Source organism: Chiloscyllium punctatum, chromosome 45 (assembly GCF_047496795.1).
Source record: "Chiloscyllium punctatum isolate Juve2018m chromosome 45, sChiPun1.3, whole genome shotgun sequence".
Classification (NCBI taxonomy): Eukaryota; Metazoa; Chordata; class Chondrichthyes; order Orectolobiformes; family Hemiscylliidae; genus Chiloscyllium; species Chiloscyllium punctatum.
Genome location: NC_092783.1, coordinates 62,418,487 through 62,445,302, shown reverse-complemented (window position 1 = coordinate 62,445,302; position 26,816 = coordinate 62,418,487). Strand labels below are relative to the sequence as shown.

Below are 26,816 nucleotides of genomic sequence, written 5' to 3'. Positions count from 1 at the left end.
ACAATATCCAGACATGGGATGAGTAGTGGCAAGTAACGTAAGTGGCACATAAATGCCAGGCAGTGACCATCTCTTGACATTTGATGGTGTTACCATCACTGATACCTCCACTACCAACAAAGTGCGGAGTTGCGATTGACCAGAAACTGAAGTGACTCACCACATAAATACAGTGGCTGCAACAGCAGGTCAGAACGGCAGCCCTCTTTCATTGGCACTACATCCACAAACATCTTCTCCATTTAACACTGACACTCAGTCGCAGCAGTGTGTACCATGTACAACATGCATTGCAGCAACTCATCAGGGCTCCTTAGACATGGCTTTCCAAACCCACAACCACTTCCATCTAGAAGGACAAGGGAACATCAATTCCACCATCCTGACTTGTTCCTTCAGTGTCGCTGGGTCAAAAGCCTGGAATTTTCTCCCTAATGACATGTGGGTTCACTCACAGGAAATGGACTGCAGCGGTTCAAGAAGGCAGCTCACCACCACCTTTTCAAAGGGCAGGTAGGGACGGGCAATAAATGCTGGGATAGCCAGCGATGTCCGTGCCCTGTGAATGAATAAAAGCAGAATGAGGAAGCCATTCTGCTCCTTTGATGAATTTCTGGCATAGAACAATACCACGCAGAACAGGCCCTTTGGCCCTCGATGTTGCGCCAACCTGTGAACTCATCTAAGCCTATCCCCCTACACTATCCCATCATCATCCATGTGCTTATCCAAGGATTGTTTAAATCTCCCTAATGTGGCTGAGTTAACTACATTGGCAGGTAGGGCATTCCACGCCCTTACCGCTCTCTTGAGTAAAGAACCTGCCTCTGACATCTGTCTTAAATCTATCACCCCTCAATTTGTAGTTACGCCCCCTCATACGAGCTGATGTCATCATCCTAGGAAAAAGAATCTCACTGTCCACCCTACCTAATCCTCTGATCATCTTATATGCCTCTATTAAATCGCCTCTTAGCCTTCTCTCTAATGAGAACAGACATAAGTCCCTCAGCCTTTCCTCATAAGACCTTCCTTCCAGACCAGGCAACGTCCTGGTAAATTGCCTCTGGACCTTTTCCAATGTTTCCACATCCTTCCTGTAATGGGGTGACCAGAACTGCACACAGTACTCCAAATGAGGCTGCACTAGTGTTTTGTATAGTTACAGCATGACATTATGGCTCCAGAGCTCAATCCCTCTACCAATAAAACCTAACACACCGTATGCCTTCTTAATAGTACTATCAACCTGGGTGGCAACTTTCAGGGATCTATGTACATGGACAGCAAGATCTTTCTGCACATTGACACTACCAAGAATCTTTCCACTGACCCAGTATTCTGTCTTCCTGTTATTCTTCCCAAAGTGAATCACCTCACATTTATCTGCATTGAACTCCATTTGCCACCTTTCAGCCCTGTTCTGCAGTTTATCCAAGTCTCTCTGAAACCTGCAATATTCTTCCACACTGTCCACTACTCCACCAACTTTAGCATCGTCTGCAAACTTACTAACCCATCCACCTAAGTCATTTATAAAAATGTCAAATATCAATGGTCCCAAGACAGATCCTTGTGGCACACCACTAGTAACTGGACTCCAGGCTGAATATTTTCCATCAACCACCACTCGCTGCCTTCTTACAGAAAGCCAGTTTCTAATCCAAACTGCAAACATGGTTCCCTTACCTTATCACTTCCTCCTTGCCTGACAAGGATATACCTATTAAAGACACACAATATCTGTTCCTTAAACCACCTTCACATTTCCATTGTCCCCATCCCCTGCATTTTGCTGCCCCATTCCATGCCTCCTAAGTCTTGCCTAATCACATTATACTTGCCCTTTCCCCATCGATAACTCTTGACCTGTGGCATGTACCTATCCCTTTCTATCGCTAAACTAAACGTAAATGAATTATGGTCACTCTCTCCAAAGTGCTCACCTACAACTAAATCAAACACCTGGCCTGGTTCATTACCAAGCACCAGACCCAGTGTGCCCTCCCCTCTTGTCGGCCCTTCGACAACCTGTGTCAGGAAACCCTCCTGTACACATTGGACAAAAACTGATCCATCCAACGTACTAGAGTTATAGCATTTCCAGTCAATGTTGGGGAAGTTAAAGTCCCCCATGATGACCACCCTGTTCCTTTCACTCCTACCCAGAATCGATTTTCCAATCTACTCCTCCACATTGCTGGAATTCAGCAGAGGCCTATAAAAAACTCCCAGCAGTGCGACCTCTCCTGTTTCTAACCTCAGCCCATACCACTTCAGTAGATGAGTCCTCATCAAAAGTTCTTTCAGCCACCATTATACTATCCTTGACTAACAAAGCCACACCTCCCCCTCTTTTACCACCTCCCCTGTTCTTAATGAAAGATCTAAACCGTGGAACCTGCATCATCCATTCCTGACCCTGCTCTATCCATGTCTCTGAAATGGCCACAACATTGAAGTCCCAGGCACCTATCCATGCTGCAAGTTCACCTACCTTATTCTGAATACTCCTGGCGTTGAAGTAGACACACTTCAAACCAGCTTGCTGTCTGCCAGCACACTCCTGTGACCATGAAATCCTGTCCCTGTCTTCCTCTCATCCTCCTGTTGACTGGAACTACACCACAGGCTCTACCCCTCCCTCCCCCCACCCCCCCCTCCCCCCACTGAGGGGGGTGATGTAATTGTATACCTCAACCCCTTTGACCTTCCCTTTGTTTCCTGTCCTGAATATCGTACTGTAGATCGAATGGTGTGAAGTTTGCAGAATGGCACGTTGGTTACCTGGGAGATCTGTTAGTAATGTGCTAAACAACTGCTAGATTGGCTAATCTACTAAATTATCCGATAGATTGTTTGCTGATACTTGGATAACCAGTGAATGGGTTAAAAAGGCATGGGATTCATTGGTGTGGCCTGCTCACTCATGTTTTAATCTCTTTTAAGAAAAAAAATCAAAAATGTAATTCTTGAGAGAGGTTGCCTGTTTCTAACGTTGGCAATGGGTATGAGCTGAGTTTGAAACGCTGTGCAATGCTTACAGGGTGCTCACTGTCGAACGAGGAGCCGTGTCTCTGATGAGAATTCCAGTGAGGATACGGAGAGCCAGTCACGACGGCTATTACTTCAACAAAGCAGAGAAGTCACTTTGAACAACTTCACGTTACACCTCAGAAAGAAAACCCAGGTCCAAACTCTGGGAGCAGCGAAGGTAACCTAGAGACTTCGCCTCTCTCGTTTACTGTCTCACCTGTCATCCCATTTCTATCCAAATTAGAATTGCACACTTGAGGATCACATTGGAGGGTCACACTGGAGGGTCACACTGGAGGGTCACATTGGAGGGTCACACTGGAGGATCACGTTGGAGGGTCACACTGGAGGATCACGTTGGAGGGTCACACTGGAGGGTCACACTGGAGGGTCACATTGGAGGGTCACACTGGAGGATCACGTTGGAGGGTCACACTGGAGGGTCACACTGGAGGGTGTTACTGAGTTCTCTGAAATACGTAAATGGTTAAGATGGATAGGAAAAGGGTCCATCCCAATGGGGGTTGGGGCTGGAGTGGATCTTCTGTCCAGCCCTCCCCTCCTTCCTGCTGAACACTGCATGGAGGAAACACTGAGGGACGACAGAGTGGAGACTGGTGGGGGGACCACCCTGTGCATCACCAAGAATGGCTCATCAGCTGCACTACTGCCTGAGCTAGTCACTTCCGAATAGATTAACCATGGCAACAAAGGGGAAAAACAGACTCAATCCAATCCTCACCAGTCTGCTGGCTGCAGATATCCATGTGTGGATATGAAGTCCCATTTTCACATTGAGAATACTCTGCATGATGTTGTGTTGCACTATGACCGTGCTAAACATCATAGATTTTAAATAGATCTCTTTTAAATAGACTGGGTATCGATGATGCACTGTAGGCCATCAACAGCAGCAGAACTGTACTCCAGCACAATCTGTATCCCCCACTCAACCATTACCATCAAGCCTGGTTCAATGGAGAGTGTAGGAGGGCATGCCAGGAGCACCACCTGAAGATGAGGTATCAACCTGGTGAAGCCAGGATTACCTGCACACCGAACAGCACAAGCAGCAAATGACAGACAGAGCTAAGCAATCCCATAACCAACAGATCAGATCGAAGCTCTGCAGTCCTGCCACATCCAGTCATGAATGGTGGAGGATGATTAAATAACTCACTGGAGGAAAAATCTCCACCAATATCCCCATCCTTGTTGAGGGCGGAGCCTAACCCATTGGTGCAAAAGATAAGGCTGGCATATTTGCAACAATTGCAGCCAGAAGTGTTGTGGAGAATCCACGTCAGTCTCCTCTGGAGGTCCCCAACCCCACAGGTGTCAATAAAAATAAAAAAACTGCAGATGCTGGAGATGTGAAACAAAACAGAAATTGTTGGCAATACTCAGCAGGTCTCGCAGCTGTAGGGAGAAGGCAGAGTTAATGTTTTGAGTTCAGTGACTCTTCACCAGACTGTGTTTCAGTTTTTGTTATCATGGATTTCTTGTGACCTTATTGTCACTGACCCCTTCACCAAACAGCAGCTTGGAGGTTATCATTGTTCAGAAACTCAGCTGGACTGGCCATAAAAATACAGTGGCTACAAGAGCAGGTCAGAGGCTGGGAATACTGCGGCGAGTAACTCACCTCCTGATTCCCCAAAGCCTGTCCACCATTGACAAGGCATGAGTCAGGAGGGTGATGGAATACTCCCCACTTGCCTGGATGGGGGCAGCTCCAACAACACTCAAGAAGCTTGACACCATCCAGGATACAGCAGCCTGCTTGATCATCACCCCAACTATCACCTTAAATATTTACTTCCTCCACGACTGACATTCAGTAACAGCAGTGTGTACTACAAGATGCACTGCAGGAACTAACCAGGGCTTCTCAGGCAATACCTTCCAAACCCATGACCACTTCCATCTAGAAGGACAAGGGCAGCAGATACATAGGAACACAACCCCCTGCAAGTTCCCCTCCAAGTGGCTTATGCCCAAAACGCCGATTCTCCTGCTCCTCAGATGCTGCCTGACTGGCTGTGCTTTTCCAGCACCACTGTAATCTAGACTCTGATATCCAGCATCTGCAGTCCCCACTTTCTCCAAGTCACTCACCATCCTGACTTGGAAATATGTTGGCATTCCTTCAGTGTGGCTGGGTAAGAATCCTGGAATTCCCTCCCTAAGGTCTTTGAGGGTCAACTCTCAGCAGGTGGACTGCAGCTGTTCAAGAAGTCAGCTCACCACCTCCTTCTCAAGGGGCAACTAGGGACGGGCATCCAACACTGCTCACTTCCTCTGAATGAATATGAAATAAAGCACAGTAATTTAAACTGAGCACCACCTCTGCTACAACCATCTCCCTTTTCCATCAAATTACAGAGTGGAGAAATCATTCCAAGATGGGAGATTCCAAGACGAGACTCGGACAGTTTAGTGGACTCTGAGGTTGAATCGACAGCCCCGACTCAGGTATGAATAGCTCCAGTGAATTTAACAACTACTTGACACTGGCTTAGGGCTGGGTCAACTTGACCCTGAATCTTAGACATGAGTGAGCTTTCATTGCTCTTGGCCTACTCTCTGGCAGTGGGTAGGAGCTGGGGGGAATGGTACTAATACAGTGAGAAGGAAGTGCACTATTTACATCACTGGATGAAACCAGTTGGCAGGGTGCCAAGGTGTGAGAGTAATGTGCTTCACCCCTAACTCAGGGGGCTCCTGGAGTGAATCACAAAACTGTTACAAAGCACAGAAGGAAGCCATGTGTCCTATTGTGTCTACACCAGCTCTCACCTATCTGGGTCACTCTCCTAGCTGTTTCCCATGCCCCTGCACCTTCCTCCTTTGCAGGTTACAGTTTAATTCTGCCTTAATTGAAGCTGCCTCCAGCACATCCCCAGGCATTGCGTTGCCAGACCCAAACCACTTGCTGTGTGACTTTAGATGTTCCTCATATCACTCTTGGTTCTGTTTCTAATTACTGACAGTGAAGGGGATTGGACATCAGGAGCAGGGATGGGGAGGGGGTTTTTTCTCCAGAAATCGGGGAAATGTTTGATTGCATAGCCACAGGGAAAATGGCCTTCAAAGCCATCAATATCAAATATTCACTGAGAAATCTAATTGGGAATACCGAAGAATCTCCTTTAACCAGAGAGACTGTGGAACTCACTCACACGAGGAGTGCCGAGGTGAGTAATATCCACCCATTTAAAGGGAACATATAGAATAGGAGCAGCAGTAGACCATTCGGCCCTTCAAACCTACTCTGCCATGTCAATATGATCACAGCTGATCATCCAATTCAGTCTCCGGTTCCAGCTTTCTGCCCATATTGTTAGTTCTCTTTAGCCCGAAGAACTGTATCTAACTCCTTCTTGAAAACATTCAATGCTTTGGCCTCAACCACCTTCTGTGGCAGTGAATTCCCCAGGCTCCCCACCCTCTGGGTGAAGACATTTCTCCTCATCTCAGTCCTAAATGGCCTGCCCTCTGACCCCTGGGGGACTCCGCGGTCGTCCTTTCTGAATTTAGTCTGCCTGGTCCTAGTCTAAGGGACCCAGCCCAACACACACACACACACACACCTCCACACCCCCAACCCCACCAACCTTCTAAACCCCAGTCAGTCACGCTGAATAAACATGAAGGAGAGAGGGATTGAGAGCTGTGCTGAAGATGTGAGGGTGAGGAACAGTCTTGTGTGGAGTATGAGTGCTAGAGTAGGGCTGAATGGCCTGTTTCTTCACTTGGAACCTTTGCCTGTTCTCTCGGGCTGCTAGACAAATCTGCTTCAAGCTGGTATAAAAACACTCCCTCAGGACTGACCCTCTGACAGTGCAGCACTCCCTCTGTACTGCCCCTCTAACAGGGCGGCACTCACTCAGTACTGACCCTCGAACAGAGCATCACTCCCTCTGTACTGACCATCGAACAGGGCAGCACCCCTCAGCGCTGACCCTCTGACAGTGCAGCATTCCTTCTGTACTGACTCTCTGACAGTGCAGCACTCCCTCTGTACTGACCCTCTGTCAGTGCAGCACTCCCTCTGTACTGACCTTACAACAGTGCAGCACTCCCTCAGTACTGACCCTCTGTCAGTGCAGCACTCCCTCAGTACTGACCCTGTAACAGTGCCTCACTCCCTTTGTACTGACCCTCTCGTACTGCAGCACTCCCTCAGTACTGACCCTCTGAAAGTGCAGCATTCCCTTTGTACAGATCTTCTAGTAGTGCAGCACTCCCTCAGGACTGACCCTCTGACAGTGCAGCACTCCCTCAGTACTGACCCTCCGACAGTACGGCACATCCTCATTACTGACCCACTGACAGTGCAGCACTCCCTCAGTACTGACCCTCTAACAGGGCAGCACTCCCTCAGTACTGACCCTCTGACAGTGCAGCACTCCGTCAGTACTGACCCTCTGACAGGGCAGCACTCCCTCAGTACTGACCCTCTAACAGGGCAGCACTCCCTCAGGACTGACCCTCTGACAGTGTAGCACTCCCTCTGTACTGACCCTCTGACAGTGCAGCACTCCCTCTGTACTGACCCTCTGACAGGACAGCACTCCCTCAGTACTGACCCTCTGGCAGTGCAGCACTCCCTCAGTACTGACCCTCTGACAGTGCAGCATTCCTCAGTACTGACCCCCTAACAGTGCATCACTCCCTCAGTACTGACCCTCAACAGTGCAGCACTCCCTCAGTACTGACCCTCTATCAGTGCATTACTCCCTCAGTATTGACTGTATTATAGGGCAGCACTCCCTCAGTACTGACCCTCTAACAGGACAGCACTCCCTCAGTACTGACCCTCTGACATTGTACCACTCCCTCTGTACTGACCCACTGACAGTGCAGCACTCCCTTTGTACTGACCCTCTCGTAGTGCAGCACTCCCTCTGTACTGCCCCTCTAACAGGGCGGCACTCCCTCAGTACTGACCCTCGGTCAGTGCAGCACTCCCTCAGTACTGACCCTCTGACAGTGCAGCACTCCCTCAGTACTGACCCTCTGACAGGGCAGCACTCCCTCAGTACTGACCCTTTGACAGTGCAGCACTCCCTCAGTACTGACCCTCTGACAGGGCGGCACTCCCTCAGTACTGACCCTCGGTCAGTGCAGCACTCCCTCAGTACTGACCCTCTGACAGGGCGGCACTCCCTCAGTACTGACCCTCTGACAGTGCAGCACTCCCCCTGTGCTCCTCCTCTAACAGTGCAGCATTCCCTCTGTACTGACTCTCTAAAAGGGCGGCACTCCCTCAGTACTGAATCTCTGACAGTGCAGCACTTCCTCTGCACTGACCCTCTAACAGTGCAGCACTCCCCCTGTACTCACAATCTAACAGTGCAATACTCCCTCTTTACTGACCCTCTGACAGTGCAGGACTCCCTCAGTACTGACCCTCCGACAGTGCCGCACTCCCTCTATAGTGACCCTCTGACAGTGTTGCACTCCCTCAGTACTGACCCTCTGACAGGACAGCACTCCCTCAAGCCTGACCCTCTGATTGTGCCGCACTCCATCTGTACTGACCCTCTGACAGTGCTGCACTCCCTCTGTACTGACCCTCTGACAGTGCAGCACTCCCTCTGCACTGACCCACTAACAGTGCAGCACTCCCTCTGTACTGACCCTCTGACAGTGCAGCACTCCCTCTGTACTGGGCTGCACGGTGGCACAGTGGCACAGTGGTTAGCACTGCTGCCTCACAGCGCCAGAGACCCGGGTTCAATTCCCGCCTCAGGCGACTGTGTGAAGTTTGCACATTCTCCCCGTGTCTGCGTGGGTTTCCTCCGGGTGCTCTGGTTTCCTCCCACAGTCCAAAAATGTGCAGGTTAGGTGAATTGGCCATGGGAAATTGCCCGTAATGTTAGGTGAAGGGGTAAATGTAGGGGAATGGGTCTGGGAGGGTTGAGCTTCGGCAGGTCGGTGTGGACTTGTTGGGCCGAAGGGCCTGTTTCCACACTGTAAATAATGTAATATAGTACTGACCCTCTGACAGTGCAGCACTCCCTCAGTACTGACCCTTTAACAGTGCATCACTCCCTCTGCACTAACCCTCTAACAGTGCCGCACTCCCTTTGTACTGATCCACTGACAGTGCAGCACTTCCTCTGTACTGACCCTTTAACAAGGCGGCACTCCCTCAGCACTGACCCTCTGACAGCGCAGCCCTTCTTCTGCACTAACCCTCCAACAGTGCAGCCCTTCCTCTGCACTAACCCTCTAACACTGCTGCATTCCCTCTGTACTGTCCCTCTAAGAGTGCAGCACTCCCTCTGTACTGATCCACTGACAGTGCAGCACTTCCTCTGTACTGATCCACTGACAGTGCAGCACTTCCTCTGTACAGACCCTCTGACATTGCAGCACTCCCTCTGTACCAACCCTCTGACAGTGCAGCACTCCCTCAGTACTGACCCTCTGGCAGTGCAGCACTCCGTCTGTACTGGACGGCACGGTGGCACACTGGTTAGCACTGCTGCCTCACAGCGCCAGAGACCCGGGTGCAATTACCGCCTCAGGCGACTGTGTGGAGTTTGCACATTCTCCCCGTGTCTGCGTGGGTTTCCTCCGGGTACTCCGGTTTCCTCCCACAGTCCAAAAATGTGCAGGTTAGGTGAATTGGCCATGGGAAATTGCCTGTAGTGTTAGGTGAAGGGGTAAATGTAGGGGAATGGATCTGGGAGGGTTGCGCTTCGGCCGGTCAGTGTGGACTTGTTGGGCCGAAGGGCCTGTTTCCACACTGTAAGTAATGTAATGTAGTACTGACCCTCTGACAATGCAGCACTCCTTCAGCACAGACCCTCCAACAGTGAGGCACTCCCTCAGTACTGACCCTCTAACAGTGCAACACTCCCTCAGTACTGACCCGCTGACAAAGCAGCACTCCCTCTGTACTGACCCTCTGACAATGCAGCACTCCCTCGGTACTGACCCTCTGACAATGCAGCACTCCCACTGTACTGACTATCTAACAGTGCAATACTCCCTCTGTACTGACCCTCTGACAGTGCAGGACTGCCTCAGTACTGACCCTCTATCAGTGAGGCACTCCCTCTATAGTGACCCTCTGACAGTGTTGCACTCCCACTGAACTGACCCTCTGACAGTGCAGCACTCCCTCTGTACTGACCCTCTGACAGGACAGCACTCCCTCAAGCCTGACCCTCTGAATTTGCCGTACTCCCTCAGTACTGACCCTCTGACAGTGCAGCACTCCCTCTGTACTGACCCTCTAATAGTGCAGCACTCCCTCTGTACTGACCCTCTGACAATGCAGCACTCCCTCTGTACTGCCCCTCTAACAGGGCGGCACTCCCTCAGTACTGACCCTCGAACAGAGCATCACTCCCTCTGTACTGATCCTCGAACAGGGCAACACCCCCTCAGCGCTGATCCTCTGACAGCGCAGCACTTCCGCTGCACAAACCCTCTAACAGTGCAGCATTCCTTCTGTACTGACTCTCTGACAGTGCAGCACTCCCTCTGTACTGACCATACAACAGTGCAGCACTCCCTCAGTACTGACCCTCTGACAGTGCAGCATTCCCTTTGTACAGACCTTCTAGTAGTGCAGCACTCCCTCAGGACTGACCCTCTGACAGTGCAGTACTCCCTCAGTACTGACACTCCGACAGTACGGCACATCCTCAGTACTGACCCTACGACAGTGCAGCACTCCCTCAGTACTGACCCTCTAACAGTGCAGCACTCCCTCAGTACTGACCCTCTGACAGTGCAGAACTTCCTCTGCACTGACCCTGTGACAGTGCAGCACTCTCTCAGTACTGACTCTCTGACAGTGCAGCACTCCCTCAGTACTGACCCTCTAACACGGCAGCACCTCTTCAGTGCTGACCCTTTGACAGGGCGGCACTCCCTCAGCACTGACCCTCTGACAATGCAGCATTCCCTTTGTACTGACCCTCTAGTAGTGCAGCACTCCCTCAGAACTGACCCTCTGACAGTACAGCACTCCCTCTGTACTGACCCTCTGACAGGGCAGCATTCTGTCAGTACTGCCCCTCTAGCAAAGCGGCACTCCCTCTAAACTGACCCCCTAACAATGCATCACTCCCTCAGTACTGAATCTCTATCAGTGCATTATTCCCTCAGTATTGACCATCTTGTAGGGCAGCACTCCCTCAGTACTGACCCTCTAACAGGGCAGCTCTCCCTCAGTACTGACCCTCCGACAGTGCGGCACTCCCACAGTACTGACCCTCCGACAGTGCAGCACTCCCTCAGCACTGACCCTCTGACAGTACAGCACTCCCTCAGTACTGACCCTCTGACAGTACAGCACTCCCTCAGTACTGACCCTCTAACAGGGCAGCTCTCCCTCAGTATTGACCCTCCGACAGTGTAGCACTCCCTCTGTACTGACCCACTGACAGTGCAGCACTTCCTCAGTACTGACCCTCTGACAGTACAGCACTCCCTCAGTACTGACCCTCTGACAGTACAGCACTCCCTCAGTACTGACCCTCTGACAGTGCAGAACTTCCTCTGTACTGACCCTCTGACAGCGCAGCACTCCCTCAGTACTGACCCTCTGACAGTACAGCACTCTCTCAGTACTGACCCTCTGACAGTGCAGCACTCCCTCAGCACTGACCCTCTGACAGTACAGCACTCCCACTGTGCTGACCCTCTGACAGGGCAGCATTCCCTTTCTACTGACCCTCTAGTAGTGCAGCACTCCCTCAGAACTGACCCTCTGACAGTGCAGCCTTCCCTCAGTACTGACCCTCTGACAGTGCAGAACTTCCTCTGCACTGACCCTCTGACAGTGCAGCACTCCCTCAGTACTGACCCTCTAACAGGTCGGCACTCCCTCAGTACTGACCCTCTGACAGTGCTGCACTCCCTCTGCACTGATCCTCTCACAGTGCAGCACTCCCGTTGTACTGACCCTCTCGTGGTGCACACTCCCTTAGTATTGACCCTCTGACAGTGCAGCACTCCCTCAGTACTGACCCTCTTACAGGGCAGCATTCCTTCAGTACTGTATCTTACAGGGCAGCACTCCCTCAGGACTGACCCTCTAATAGTGCAGCACTCCCTCTGTACTGACCCACTGACAGTGCAGCACTCCCTCTGTACTGCCCCTCTAACAGGGCGGCACTCACTCAGTACTGACCCTCGAACAGAGCATCACTCCCTCTATACTGATCCTCAAACAGGGCAGCACCCCCTCAGCGCTGACCCTCTGACAGCGCAGCACTTCCGCTGCACAAACCCTCTAACAGTGCAGCATTCCTTCTGTACTGACTCTGACAGTGCAGCACTCCCTCTGTACTGACCATACAACAGTGCAGCACTCCCTCAGGACTGACCCTCTGACAGTGCAGTACTCCCTCAGTACTGACACTCCAACAGTACGGCACATCCTCAGTACTGACCCTACGATAGTGCAGCACTCCCTCAGTACTGACCCTCTAACAGTGCAGCACTCCCTCAGTACTGACCCTCTGACAGACAGCACTCCTTCAGTACTGACCCTCTGACAGTGCAGAACTTCCTCTGCACTGACCCTGTGACAGTGCAGCACTCCCTCAGTACTGACCCTCTAAAAGGGGAGCACTCCCTCAGTACTGACCCTCTAACAGTGCAGCACTCTCTCAGTACTGACCCTCTGACAGTGCGGCACTCCCTCAGTACTGACCCTCTAACAGTGCAGCACTCTCTCAGTACTGACCCTGTGACAGTGCAGCACTCCCTCAGTACTGACCCTCTGACAGTGCAGCACTCCCTCAGTACTGACCCTCTAACAGTGCAGCACTCTCTCAGTACTGACCCTGTGACAGTGCAGCACTCCCTCAGTATTGACCCTCTAACAGTGCAGCACTCTCTCAGTACTGACCCTGTGACAGTGCAGCACTCCCTCTGTGCTGACCCTCTAGCAAAGCGGCACTCCCTCTAAACTGACCCCCTAACAATGCATCACTCCCTCAGTACTGAATCTCTATCAGTGCATTATTCCCTCAGTATTGACCATCTTGTAGGGCAGCACTCCCTCAGTACTGACCCTCTAACAGGGCAGCTCTCCCTCAGTACTGACCCTCTGACAGTGCAGAACTTCCTCTGTACTGACCCTCTGACAGTGCAGCACTCCCTCAGCACTGCCCCTCTCACAAAGCGGCACTCCCTCTGAACTGACCCCCTAACATTGCATCACTCCCTCAGTACTGACCCTCTGACAGTGCAGAACTTCCTCCGTACTGACTCACTGACAGTGCGGCACTCCCTTTGTACTGACCCTCTCGTAGTGCAGCACTCCCTCTGTACTGACCCTCTGACAGAGCAGCACTCCCTCAGTACTGACTCTCTGACAGTGAAGCACTCCCTCAGTACTGACCCTCTAACAGTGCAGCACTCCCTCAGTACTGACCCTCTGACAGACAGCACTCCTTCAGTACTGACCCTCTGACAGTGCAGAACTTCCTCTGCACTGACCCTGTGACAGTGCAGCACTCCCTCAGTACTGACCCTCTAAAAGGGGAGCACTCCCTCAGTACTGACCCTCTAACAGTGCAGCACTCTCTCAGTACTGACCCTCTGACAGTGCAGCACTCCCTCAGTACTGACCCTCTAACAGTGCAGCACTCTCTCAGTACTGACCCTGTGACAGTGCAGCACTCTCTCAGTACTGACCCTCTGACAGTGCAGCACTCCCTCTGTGCTGACCCTCTAGCAAAGCGGTACTCCCTCTAAACTGACCCCCTAACAATGCATCACTCCCTCAGTACTGAATCTCTATCAGTGCATTATTCCCTCAGTATTGACCATCTTGTAGGGCAGCACTCCCTCAGTACTGACCCTCTAACAGGGCAGCTCTCCCTCAGTACTGACCCTCTGACAGTGCAGAACTTCCTCTGTACTGACCCTCTGACAGTGCAGCACTCCCTCAGTACTGCCCCTCTCACAAAGCGGCACTCCCTCTGAACTGACCCCCTAACATTGCATCACTCCCTCAGTACTGACCCTCTGACAGTGCAGAACTTCCTCCGTACTGACTCACTGACAGTGCGGCACTCCCTTTGTACTGACCCTCTCGTAGTGCAGCACTCCCTCTGTACTGACTCTCTGACAGTGAAGCACTCCCTCAGTACTGACACTCTAACAGGGCGGAACTCCCTCAGTACTGACCCTCTGACAGTGCAGCACTCCCTCAATACTGACCCTCTGACAGTGCCGCACTCCCTCAGTACTGACCCTCTAACAGTGCGGCACTCCCTCAGTACTGACCCTCTGACTGTACTGAGGGAGTGCTGCACTGTCAGAGGGTCAGTACTGAGGGAGTGATGCACTGTTAGAGGATCAGTACACAGGGAAAGCTGCACTGACCCTCTATCACGGCGGCACCCCTTCAGTACTGACCCTCTGACAGTGCGGCACTCCCTCTGTGCTGACCCTCTGACAGTGCAGCACTTCCTCTGCACTGACCCTCTAACAGTGCAGCTTTCCCTGTGTACTGATCCTCTAACAGTGCATTACTCCCTCTGTACTGACCCTCTAACAGGTCGGCACTCCCTCAGTACTGACCCTCTGACAGTGCAGCACTCCCTCTGTACTGACCCTCTGACAGGGCAGCATTCCCTTTGTACTGACCCTCTCGTAGTGCAGCACTCCCTCAGAACTGACCCTCTGACAGTGCAGCCTTCCCTCAGTACTGACCCTCTGACAGTGCAGAACTTCCTCTGCACTGACCCTCTGACAGTGCAGCACTCCCTCAGTACTGACCCTCTAACAGGTCGGCATTCCCTCAGTACTGACCCTCTGACAGTGCAGCACTCCCTCTGCACTGATCCTCTCACAGTGCCGCACTCCCTCAGTACTGACCCTCTGACAGTGCAGCACTCCCTCTGTGCTCCTCCTGTAATAGTGCAGCACTCCCTCTGTACTGACCCTCTCGTAGTGCACACTCCTTCAGATCTGACCCTCTGGCAGTGCAGTACTCCCTCAGTACTGACCCTCTAATAGGGCAGCACTACCCTCAGTACTGACCCTCTGACAGGGCAGCACTCCCTCTGTACTGACCCTTTGACAGTGCTGCACTCCCTCTGTACAGACCCTCTGACAGGGCAGCACTCCCTCAGTACTGACCCTCTGACAGTGCAGCACTCCCTCTGTACTGACCCAATGACAGTGCAGCACTCCCTTTGTACTGACCCTCTGACAGTGCTGCACTCCCTCTGTACAGACCCTCTGACAGGGCAGCACTCCCTCAGTACTGACCCTCTGACAGTGCAGCACTCCCTCAGTACTGACACTCGGACAGGTCCGCATCCCTCAAGACTGACCCTCTGACAGTGCAGCAGTCCCTCTGTACTGACCCTCTAATAGGGCTGCACTCCCTCAGCACTGACCCTCTAACAGGGCGGCACTCTCTCCGTACTGACCCTCTGACAGTACAGCACTTCCTTTGTATGGACCCTCCAGTAGTGCAGCACTCCCTCAGTATTGACCCTCTGACTGTGTAGCTCTCCCTCAGTACTGACCCTCTGACCGTGCATCACTCCCTCAGTACTGACCATCTGACAGCGCAGCACTCCCTCAGTACTGCCCCTCTGATAGTGAAGCACTTCCTCAGTACTGACCCTCTAATAGTGCAGCACTCCCTCAGTACTGACCCTCTGACAGTGCAGCACTCCCTCAGTACTGACCCTCTGATGGTGCAGCATGCCCTCTGTACTGACCCTCTGACAGTGCAGAACGCCCTCAGTACTGACCCACTGACAGTGCAGCACTCCCTCTGTACTGACCCTCTAACAGGGTGGCACTCCCTCAGTACTGCCCCTCCGACAGTGCAGCACTCCCTCAGTACTGACCCTCCGACAGTGCCGCATTCTCTCAGTACTTACCCTCTGACAGTGCGGCACTCCCTCTGTACTGACCCTCTAACAGAGCATCACTCCCTCTGTACTGATCCCTTAACAGGGCGGCACTCCCTCAGTACTGGTCCTCTGACAGTGCAGCACTCCCTCTATACTGACCTTCTGACAGTGCAGCATTCCCTCAGTACTGAACCTCTAACATGGCGGCACCCCCTCTGTACTGACCCTCTGACAGTGCAGCATTCTGTCGGTACTGACCCTCTATCAGTGCATCACTCCCTCAGCATCACGCCCTCTAAAAGGACGGCACTCTCTCAGTACTGACCCTCTTGTAGGGCAGCAGTACCTCTGTACTGACCCTCTATCAGTGCATCACTCCCTCAGTACTGACCCTCAGACAGGTCCGCATCCCTCAGTACTGACCCTCTGACAGTGCAGCACTCCCTCTGTACTGACCCTCTGACAGGGTGGCACGCCCTCGGTACTGACCCTCTGACAGTGCAGCTCTCCCTCAGCACTGACCCTCTGACAGGGCGGCACTCCTTCAGTACTGACCCTCCATCAGTGCATTACTCCCTCAGTATTGACTGTCTGGTAGGGCAGCACTCCCTCAGTACTAACCATCTAACAGGGCTGCACTTCCTCAGTACTGACTCTGTGACAGTGTAGCACTCCCTCTGTACTGACCCACTGACAGTGCAGCACTCGCTTTGTACTGACCACTAACAGTGCATCACTGCCTCAGTACTGATCCACTAACAGGGCGGCACTCCCTCAGGACTGACCCTCTGACAGGACAGAACTCCCTCTGTACTGACCCCTCTGACAGGGCGGCACTGTCTCAGTACTGACTCTCTGACAGTGCAGCACTCCCTCAGTATTGACCCTCTGACAGTGCAGCACTCCCTCAGGACTGACCCTCTGACAGCGCAGCACTCCCTCAGTACTGCCCCTCTGATAGTGAAGCACTTCCTCAGTACTGACCCTCTAATAGTGCAGCACTCCCTCAGTACTGACCCTCTGATGGTGCAGCATGCCCTCTGTACTGACCCTCTGACAGTGCAGAACTCCCTCAGTACTGACCCACTGACAGTGCAGCACTCCCTCTGTACTGACCCTCTAACAGGGTGGCACTCCCTCAGTACTGCCCCTCCGACAGTGCAGCACTCCCTCAGTACTGACCATCTGTCAGTGCAGCATTCCCTTTGTACTGACCCTCTGACAGTGCAGCACTCCCTCAGTACGGCACTTCCTCAGTCCTGACCCTACGACAGTGCAGCACTCCCTCTGTACTGACCCTTTCACAGGGCGGCACACCCTCGGTACTGACCCTCTGACAGTGCAGCACTCCCTTTGTACTGACCCTATGGTAGTGCACCACTCCATCAGTACAGACCCTCTGACAGTGCCGCATTCTCTCAGTACTGACCCTCTGACAGTGCGGCACTCCCTCGCTACTGTCTTCTAACAGTGCAGCACTCCCTCAGTACTGACCCTCTAACAGTGCAGCATGCCCTCTGTACTGACCCTCTGACAGTGCAGAACTCCCTCAGTACTGACCCACTGACAGTGCAGCACTCCCTCTGTACTGACCCTCTAACAGGGTGGCACTCCCTCAGTACTGCCCCTCCGACAGTGCAGCACTCCCTCAGTACTGACCATCTGTCAGTGCAGCATTCCCTTTGTACTGACCCTCTGACAGTGCAGCACTCCCTCAGTACGGCACTTCCTCAGTCCTGACCCTACGACAGTGCAGCACTCCCTCTGTACTGACCCTTTCACAGGGCGGCACACCCTCGGTACTGACCCTCTGACAGTGCAGCACTCCCTCAGCACTGACCCTCTGACAGGGCGGCACTCCTTCAGTTCTGACCCTCCATCAGTGCATTACTCCCTCAGTATTGACTGTCTGGTAGGGCAGCACTCCCTCAGTACTGACCTCTGACAGTGCAGCATTCCCTTTATACAGACCTTCTAGTAGTGCAGCACTCCATCAGGACTGACCCTCTGACAGCGCAGCACTCCCTTTGTACTGACCCTATGGTAGTGCAGCACTTCGTCAGTACTGACCCATGGTCAATGCAGCGCTCCCTCAGTACTGACCCTCTGACAGTGAAGCACTGCCTCAGTACTGACCCTCTGACAGTGAAGCACTCCCTCAGTACTGACCCTCTGACAGTGCGGCACTCCCTCAGTACTTACCCTCTGACAGTGCGGCACTCCCTCTGTACTGACCCTCTAACAGGGCATCACTCCCTCTGTACTGATCCCTTAACAGTGCAGCACTCCCTCTGTACTGACCCTCTAACAGTGTGGCACTCCCTCTGTACTGACCCCTCTAACAGGGCGGCATTCTCTCAGTACTGACCCACTGACAGTTCAGCACTTCCTTTGTACAGACCTTCTAGTAGTGCAGCACTCCATCAGGACTGACCCTCTGACAGTGCAGCACTCCCTTTGTACTGACCCTATGGTAGTGCACCACTCCATCAGTACAGACCCTCTGACAGTGCCGCATTCTCTCAGTACTGACCCTCTGACAGTGCGGAACTCCCTCAGTACTGACCCTCTGGCAGTGCGGAACTCCCTCTGTACTGACCCTCTGACAGTGCGGCACTCCCTCGCTACTGTCTTCTAACAGTGCAGCACTCCCTCAGTACTGACCCTCTAACAGTGCAGCACTCCCTCTGTACTGACCCTCTAACAGTGCGGCACTCCCTCTGTACTGCCCCTCTAACAGGTCGGCATTCTCTCAGTACTGACCCTCTGACAGTGCAGCACTCCCTTAGTACTGACCCTCTGACAGTGCAGCACTCCCTCAGGACTGACCCTCTGACACTGCAGCACTCCCTTTGTACTGACCCTATGGTAGTGCAGCACTCCGTCAGTACTGACCCTCGGTCAGTGCAGCACTCCCTCAGTACTGACCCTCTGACAGTGAAGCACTCCCTCAGTACTGACCCTCTAACAGTGCAGCATTCCCTCAGTACTGACCCTCTGACAATGCAGCACTCCCTTAGTACTGACCCTCTAACAGTGCAGCACTCCCTCAGCAGTGACCCTCGGTCAGTGCAGCACTCCCTCTGTACTGACCCTCTGACAGTGCAGCACTCCCTCAGCGCTGACCCTCTGACAGTGCATCACTCCCTCAGTACTGACCCTCTGACAGTGCAGCACTCCCTCTGTACTGACCCTCTAACAGTGCAGCACTCCCTCTGTACTGACCCTCTAATAGGGCGGCACTCTCTCAGCACTGACCCTCTAACAGGGTGGCACTCCGTCTGTACTGACCCTCTGACAATGCAGCACTCCGTCTGTACTGACCCTCTAACAGTGCGTCACTCCCTCTGTACTGACCCTCTGACAGCGCAGCACACCCTCAGTACTGACTCTGTGACAGTACAGCACTCCCTCAGCACTGACCCTCTGACAGTGCAGCATTCTGTCAGTACTGCCCCTCTAGCAAAGCGGCACTCCCTCTGAACTGACCCCCTAACAATGCATCACTCCCTCAGTCCTGAATCTCTATCAGTGCATTATTCCCTCAGTATTGACCATCTTGTAGGGCAGCACTCCCTCAGGCGACCAGAACTGGACACAATATTCCAGGTGTAGTCTGACCAAGGTTTTATGGAGCTGCAGCAAAACTTTGCAGCTCTTAAACTCAATCCCCCTGTTAATGAAAGCCAATACACCATACACCTTCTTAACAACCCTATCTCAATTTGAGTGGCAGGATTTAGTCCCAAACCCTTTCAGACATTGACATTCCTGCCCCTCGGATGCTGCCTGACCTGATGTGATTTTCCAGTTTCACGTCTATTGACTCTGGCTTCCAGCATCTGCCGTCCTTCCTGTCTCCACATGAGTGAAGAGAATCTTGCTTTCTCCTTTATTGTCAACATTCTCAGCATTAACAGATGTTAAACAACTTGTCGTTCCTACACTTGGTGAGAGCTGGATTTGTATAAACTGCGCATTGGTAGGTAATCAACATTGTTCTTTCTCTGACTATGCTGGAGTTAACTTTTACAGTGATTAGCTCCACCTCTGGCTGATGTGTTGACAGGATTTTGTTGTGCAGCAGGTGTGTGTACAGAAAGCCTCTTGTTTGCTAAATGATTTATCATTAAAATGCTTCCATGTCTTTCAGAACAGTTCCAAGTCCTACATGACCTTCAGTTCCCTGACCTGTGACAGGTCACAGCCAGCATCAGAGAGTAGTCAGCACGGTTCCGAGACAGAGGACATGTTGTGGGATGACCTCCTCAATGGACCCCGTTGCCATTCCTCTTACTCCAGTGAGAGTGAGTGTGAGGGCGTGCACAGACCGACTCGGTCCAAGAAGACCCCAACAGAGGAAGGAAACCAACAGGTGGGTCCTCCTGGCTGGAGAACAACTGTCCAGCCCTTACAATAACTTTTTGTATTGGTGCAGACTTCCTTAACGTTGTAGAACACCCCATAACATTATCAATCAAGGAGCTAGCACCAGTCAGAAAGGTGAATGGTTGCCTGCGGTGTGTATAATTTTAAATTCATTCACAGGATTGCGGGTGGGTCTTGCAAAGCCAGCATTTACTGCCCACCTCTGGTTCTCTTCGAGATGGTGGGGGTGAGCAACTGCTTTGAATGCAGCGAAGTGACCTTCCAGGATTTTTTCAGAACGGCAGCTCAGGGTCTGGAGTCACATGTAGACCAGACCAGGTAAGGGTGGCAGCTTTGCTGCAGTGATGGGCAATATTGAACGGGCAGATTTGATGACAGTCAAGTCGTTTTGTGGTTCCCATCACCGCAGACACGGGGAGAATGTGTAAACTCCACACGGACAGTCACCCGAGGCGGAAATCAAACCCTGGATCCCTGGCGCTGTGAGGCAGTGGTGCTAACCACTGAGCCACTCGGAGTGCCGTGACCCTTTTCCAGAATTGATGTCACTGCCTAACCTGATTTGCCCACACACTGGCTCCGTGCCCCCTTTCCTACAGGATTCGATCAGAATATTCTCTACTTGAGCTGCTTGCACCACGTTATCAAAAATTCTTCAATGTGTGGGATAGGTATTCTCACCTCTACCTTTCCACAGGGAATGTTATAATCAATTGGAATTGGTAGGAATGTCTGAGACCAGGTGGAAGCAGGGAGCCAGTAATTGGTGTGTGTTACCGTCCCCACCTCAGGAGCAGGTGGGACCTGACTCTCCTGGCTCAGAGGAAGGGTAATGACACAGGATAGAGTTCAGACTAGAGGCTACTGGCTGGAGTTTATTCTTTTTTCCTTTCACCTGTGGTGTATATAATATATATATAGTTTTATTTAGATATTTTTAAATAAGACAGAAAAAAGTCAATGTTGTGAATAGACTTTATGATATAAATACTTTATCCAGCACCAGGAATGTGGCTGGATCTTAACCACAGCTATTAAACAAGCAGCAGCTATTTGTCAGAACTGTCCCCAGTTGTTTGTCTGATGTTTCAGAATGGCTGAAAAACTCAATGGGGAAAAACTCAATGGGGAAAAACTCAATGGGGAAAACTCAATGGCTGAAAAACTCAATGGGGAAAAACTCAATGGGGAAAAACTCAATGGGGAAAAACTCAATGGCTGAAAAACTCAATGGGGAAAAACTCAATGGCTGAAAAACTCAATGGGGAAAAACTCAATGGGGAAAAACTCAATGGCTGAAAAACTCAATGGGGAAAAACTCAATGGGGAAAAACTCAATGGCTGAAAAACTCAATGGGGGAAAACTCAATGGGGAAAAACTCAATGGGGAAAAACTCAATGGGGGAAATCTCAATGGGGAAAAACTCAATGGGGAAATCTCCTGCTTGTTATTAATGTCCATTTCTCACCATAATCTCTCAGTCACTGGGCTAACTTCCATCAAACACACTTTTAACCTTCCTGTAGTATGACACGGTGGCTCAGTGGTTAGCACTGCTGCTTCACAGCACCAGGGTCCCAGGTTCGATTCTAGCCGCGGGTGACTGTCTGTGTGGAGTTTGCACATTCTCCCCATGTCAGCGTGGGTTTCACAGAATGTAGAAACATACAGTGCAGAATAGGCTCACGATGTTGTGCCGAGACTTAATCCTAATGTAAAATATAGTAACTTTGCCTATGCACCCCTCAACTCACTGCTATCCATGTCCAGCAGTTGCTTAAATATCCCTAATGACTCTGCTTCCACCACCACCGCTGGCAACGCATTCACAACTCTCTGCATAAAGAACCTACCTCTGTCTCCTTTATACCTTCCTCCTAATATCTTCAAACTATGACTTCTTGTACCAGCCAATCCTGCCCTGGGGAAAAGTCTCTGGCTATTGACTCTATCTATTCCTCTCATTATTTTGTACCTCGGTCAGGTCTCCTCTCTTCCTCCTCCTCTCCAGAGAGAAAAGTTCGAGCTTATTCAACCTTTCTTCATAAGGCAAGACCTCCAGTCCAGGCAGCATCCTTGTAAACCTTCTTTGCACCCTCTCCAAATCTGCTGTATCTTTCCTATAATAGGGCGACCAGAACTGGACACAATATTCCAAGTGTGGTCTCACCAGGGACTTGGTAGAGCTGCAGCAAAACCTCGCGGCTCTTAAACTTGATATCCCTATTAATGAAAGCCAAAATACCATATGCTTTCTTAACAATCCTATCCACTTGGGTGGCAACTTTGAGGGATCTATGTACTTGCACACCTAGATCCCTCTGTTCCTCCACACTGCCAAGAATCCTGTATTTAATCCTATATTCAGCGTTCGAGTTCGACCTTCCAAAATGAATCACTTCGCATTTATTCAGGTTGAACTCTATCTGCCATTTCTCAGCCCAGCTCTGCATCCTGTCAATGTCACGCTGCAGCCTACAGTAGCCCTCTATACTATCGACGACACCGCCAACCTTTATGTCATCTGCAAATTTGCTAACCCAGCCCCCAACCTCCTCATCCAAGTCATTTATAAAAACTACAAAGAGCAGAGGCCCAAGTACAGAGCCCTGTGGGACCCCACTCAACACTGACCTCCATCTTTCCATCTACAACCACTCTCTGCTTTCTGTCAAATAGCCAAATCTCCCTCTATCCCATACCCCCTGACTTTATGAAATGAGCCTACCATGGGGAACCCTATCAAATGCCTTGCTGAAGTCCATATGCACCACATCCACTGCTCGACCATCGTCGACCTGTCTTGACACCTCCTCAAAGAACTCAATAAGATTTGTGAGAGATGACCTGTCCCTCTCAAAGCCATGCTGACTGCCTTTAATCACACTGCCTTTATATGCCTTGCCAAATAGTCATAAATCCTATCCCTCAGAATTGTTTCCAAAACTTTGCTGACCACAGACGTAAGACTGACTGGTCTGTAATTGCCAGGGATTTCCCTATTACCCTTCCTGAAAAGAGGAACAACATTCGCCTCCGCATGTTCCAGTTTCCTCCCACAGTCCGAAGATGTGCAGGGCAGGTGAATTGGCCATGCTAAATTGCTCATAGTGCTAGGTGCTTTAGTCAGAGTGAAATGGGTCTGGGTGGGTTACTCTTCAGAGGGTCGGTGTGGACTGGTTGGGCCGAAGGGCCTGTTTCCACACTGTAGGGAATCTAATCTATTAGCTATGTTCACAAGTGTTTCACATCGTTTTAACGGGAACTGTAATGGTGAGGCATAGGTAGGCCTGAATTCACCCTTGCTGTGTTCTAACTCTGTCAATGGATGGCACAGTCAGATGACAAGTGATGATCAGATACAAGCTGCAGATTTGGCTAAGCACGGAGCAACCAACAAAGTCTTCCTTTAAAATTTCCCGTTATCCCACTGGGAAGGGATGATTTTTGGACAAAACCGAATCTCTCATTAATCCAAATTTGATCCATCGCCATTTTCCAGAACTGGGTCACTGCATCATCATGATGTAATTTAACAGTCTCTACACTCGATAGGTTTATGGTTGATGTTGATTCGACACCAGAGTCACGACAGTGTGTAAACCTCCGTGCTCCTACACCCCTCCCTATCTCTACCATCTCTTCCAGCCCCATATCCCCTCCCTATCTCTGTAACCTCCTCCAGCCCCTACACCCCTCCCAATCTCTGTCAGCACCCCCAGCCTTCTACACCCCTCCCTATCCCTGTCCCCTCCTCTAGCCCCTACACCCCTTACTATCCCTGTCCCCTCCTCCAGCCCCTACACCCACCTCCCTATCCCTATACCCTCCTCTGACCCCTGCACCTCCCTCCCTATCTCTGTCACCTCCTCCAGCCTCTGCACCCTTCCCTATCTACTGACGAAGGTCCCTGCTTTATTCCAGAGAGATGGACAGTAACAGTTTCAGAGATGGGAGGTGATGGCTGGTGGTATTATCACTGGACTGTTAATCCAGAGACCCAACGAATGTTCCAGAGATACAGGTGGTGATCTTTGAATTCAGTAAAAATCTAGAAGCTGAACATTATTTGGGAAAATAAAATGTTTCCTTTAGGGTCATTAATGTCCTTTAGGGAAGGAAACTGCCATCCTTACCTGATCTGGCCGACACGTGACTCCAGACCCACAGCAGTGTAGTTAACCTTGAACTACCTCTGGGTAATTAGGGATGTGCAATAAGTGCTGTCACAGCCAGCAACACTTACACCCTGTGAATAAATTTTAAAAGTAGTCATAACTAAAATTGCTGTGTTTTATTTCCAGAACCACTTACAATGGCTGTACAGCAGCAGCACAGCCTCCCAGCGGGTCAGTGCTATCGTCTGGGAAGGGAACGACTGTAAAAAGTTTGATATGTCAGTTCTGGAGATCAGTGAAATGATTATGAAGAAGGTGCGTTTTCCGAGGCGAGACAACATTGGTGCGGACTGTGACAAGGGAGTGAAATTAGCTTGGAGTGTCACTTGTTCAGGACAAACCCAGAACTGGGAGAACTCAGAGTGGGGTGGAGGGGTGGTGGGAGGTGGAAAGACTCATGCTGGGGGATCGTCATGGTTGAGATGGGGAAGGGGCTGAGGAGAGTGGGCGAAAGCGGAGGGGAGGATAGGAGCCGGAAGGTTCCGGGAAACATGGAAAGGGCAAAGTAGATGTAATAGGTTTTTGGGAACGGTCCAAAGTAGGAGGAAAGGTGCAGAAGAGATTCACCAGGATGTCACCTGGGTGGAGAGTTTCAGCGATGAAGCCAGGCTGGATAAACTCGGATTATTCCCTAAGAGCCCCATGGTCCTGGCATGGATAGAGGATTGGCTGACTGGCAAAAGGCAGAGAGTGGAGATAAAGAGGCTTTTGACAAGATTTGATTTGATTTATGATTGTTGCGAGATTGTACCAAGACACAGTGAAAAGTATTGTTTTGCATGCTAAGCAGACAAATCATATCTTACATTGGTATATCAGGGTAACCAAACTGAATGCAGAATACAGTGTTACATTCAGCCCATGCCGAGTGCAGTTCCACAGGGGTCAGTGTTGGGACCACAACTATTCACATTATACATTAACAATCTAGATGAAGGAACTGAGGGCATTGTTGCTAAGTTTGCAGATGATAGGTGGGTGGACAGGTCGTATTGGCAAAGTGGGGAGGCTCAAATGGTGGAGCAAGCGATGGGACGAATGGCCTAATTTTGCTCCTACCTCCTACAGGGTTTTAAGGACGACTTTTGATGTGGGTGGTGGGCTATAAGGGACGCTGACCCAGGGAAGGTGATACGGTGTGAATCATAGTCACACGCCACGGAAGAGGCCCTTCGGTCCATCGAGGCTGTGCTGACCTATCTACACTAATCCCACTTTCCAGAACTTGGCTGAAAGCCTTTCACGTGCTCATCCAAGTACTTTTTAAAGGTTATGAAGTTTCCTGCTTTAACCTCATCCCCCCCACCTCCCTCCCAGACAGACCTCCACCACTCTCTGGGTGAAAAGCTTAATTCTCAAATCCCTTCTAACCCTTTTCCCCTTCATCTTAAACTTATACCCCCTTTGTTATTGACCCTGCAGCTAAGGGTTGCTTCTATCTATCCTGTCCATGCTCCTCATGACCTTACACACCTCTATCAGGTCCCCTCTCAGCTGTCTGATCTATAAAAAACAATCCGAGTTTATCCAGCCTCTCTTCATTGTTAAACTGCTCCATCCCAAACACCATTCTGGTAAATTTCCTCTGCACCCTTCCCTGCATTATTTTCTATTCGCACTTTCCCAGCCTTGCGCCTCTTTGTAACAGGCAGCTGTTTTCCTGACTTCTCTCCAGGCCAGTACCTTTGAGCAGGAGAATGGTTACCGCATCCTGGGATATTTGGTGACAACGATCCTTACCTTGCTGCCCTTCGCATTCCGCCTTTTCCAACACAAGGACGTTGAGCAGCTGGCGTCGTCTTCCGTCTCGGAGTTCCTGACAGTTGCCTGTGGTGCAAGTCCTGATGGACCGCTGCTCAGCCTGGTGCTCATTAATGTTATCGAACGGTTCTGTCTGACATGGATGGTTTTCTTCATTCTCTGTGTGGCAGAGAAAACATATAAACAGGTGAGTGACAGCACCCTCTCTCTGTAACGCTTATTTTCCGGTCATGGGATGTAGGTGAGGCCAGTATTTATTGTCTGACCCTAGTTACTCCTTGACAAGGGGGTTGGCGGACTCTCTTCTTGAACCTTATTATGGGGAATGTGGACATGAGGAATGTCAGATCATTCCTCTACACCTGTATCAGGTCCCCTATTGAATGGCGTCACAGGCTCATGTGGCCAAATGGCCTCCTCCTGTTCCTATTGCTTGTTGCCTTTATTGTCTTAATGCTGTCGTTCATGCGGTTTGGGTAGACCCACAATGCCACTGGGGAGGGATTTCCAGGATTTTGACCCAGTAACAGTGAAGGAATGGCTGTATGTTTCCAAGTCAGGATGATGAACGGCTTGGAGGGGAACTTGCAGGGG

General features: G+C 51.1%; 1 protein-coding gene across 3 annotated transcripts in view; it reads left to right on the top strand.

The window, feature by feature from the left end:
- The window catches only part of LOC140467498 (protein PHTF1-like), a 49,977-nt gene that overhangs the window by 16,528 nt on the left and 6,633 nt on the right, over positions 1–26,816 (top strand). For all 3 annotated transcript variants that reach the window (XM_072563914.1, XM_072563915.1, XM_072563916.1), the window contains 5 exons: positions 3,047–3,214; positions 5,422–5,511; positions 20,047–20,268; positions 24,588–24,716; positions 26,137–26,409. In XM_072563914.1, coding sequence (XP_072420015.1) covers positions 3,047–3,214; positions 5,422–5,511; positions 20,047–20,268; positions 24,588–24,716; positions 26,137–26,409 — 882 coding nt within the window. The remainder of the gene's footprint in view (positions 1–3,046; positions 3,215–5,421; positions 5,512–20,046; positions 20,269–24,587; positions 24,717–26,136; positions 26,410–26,816) is intronic.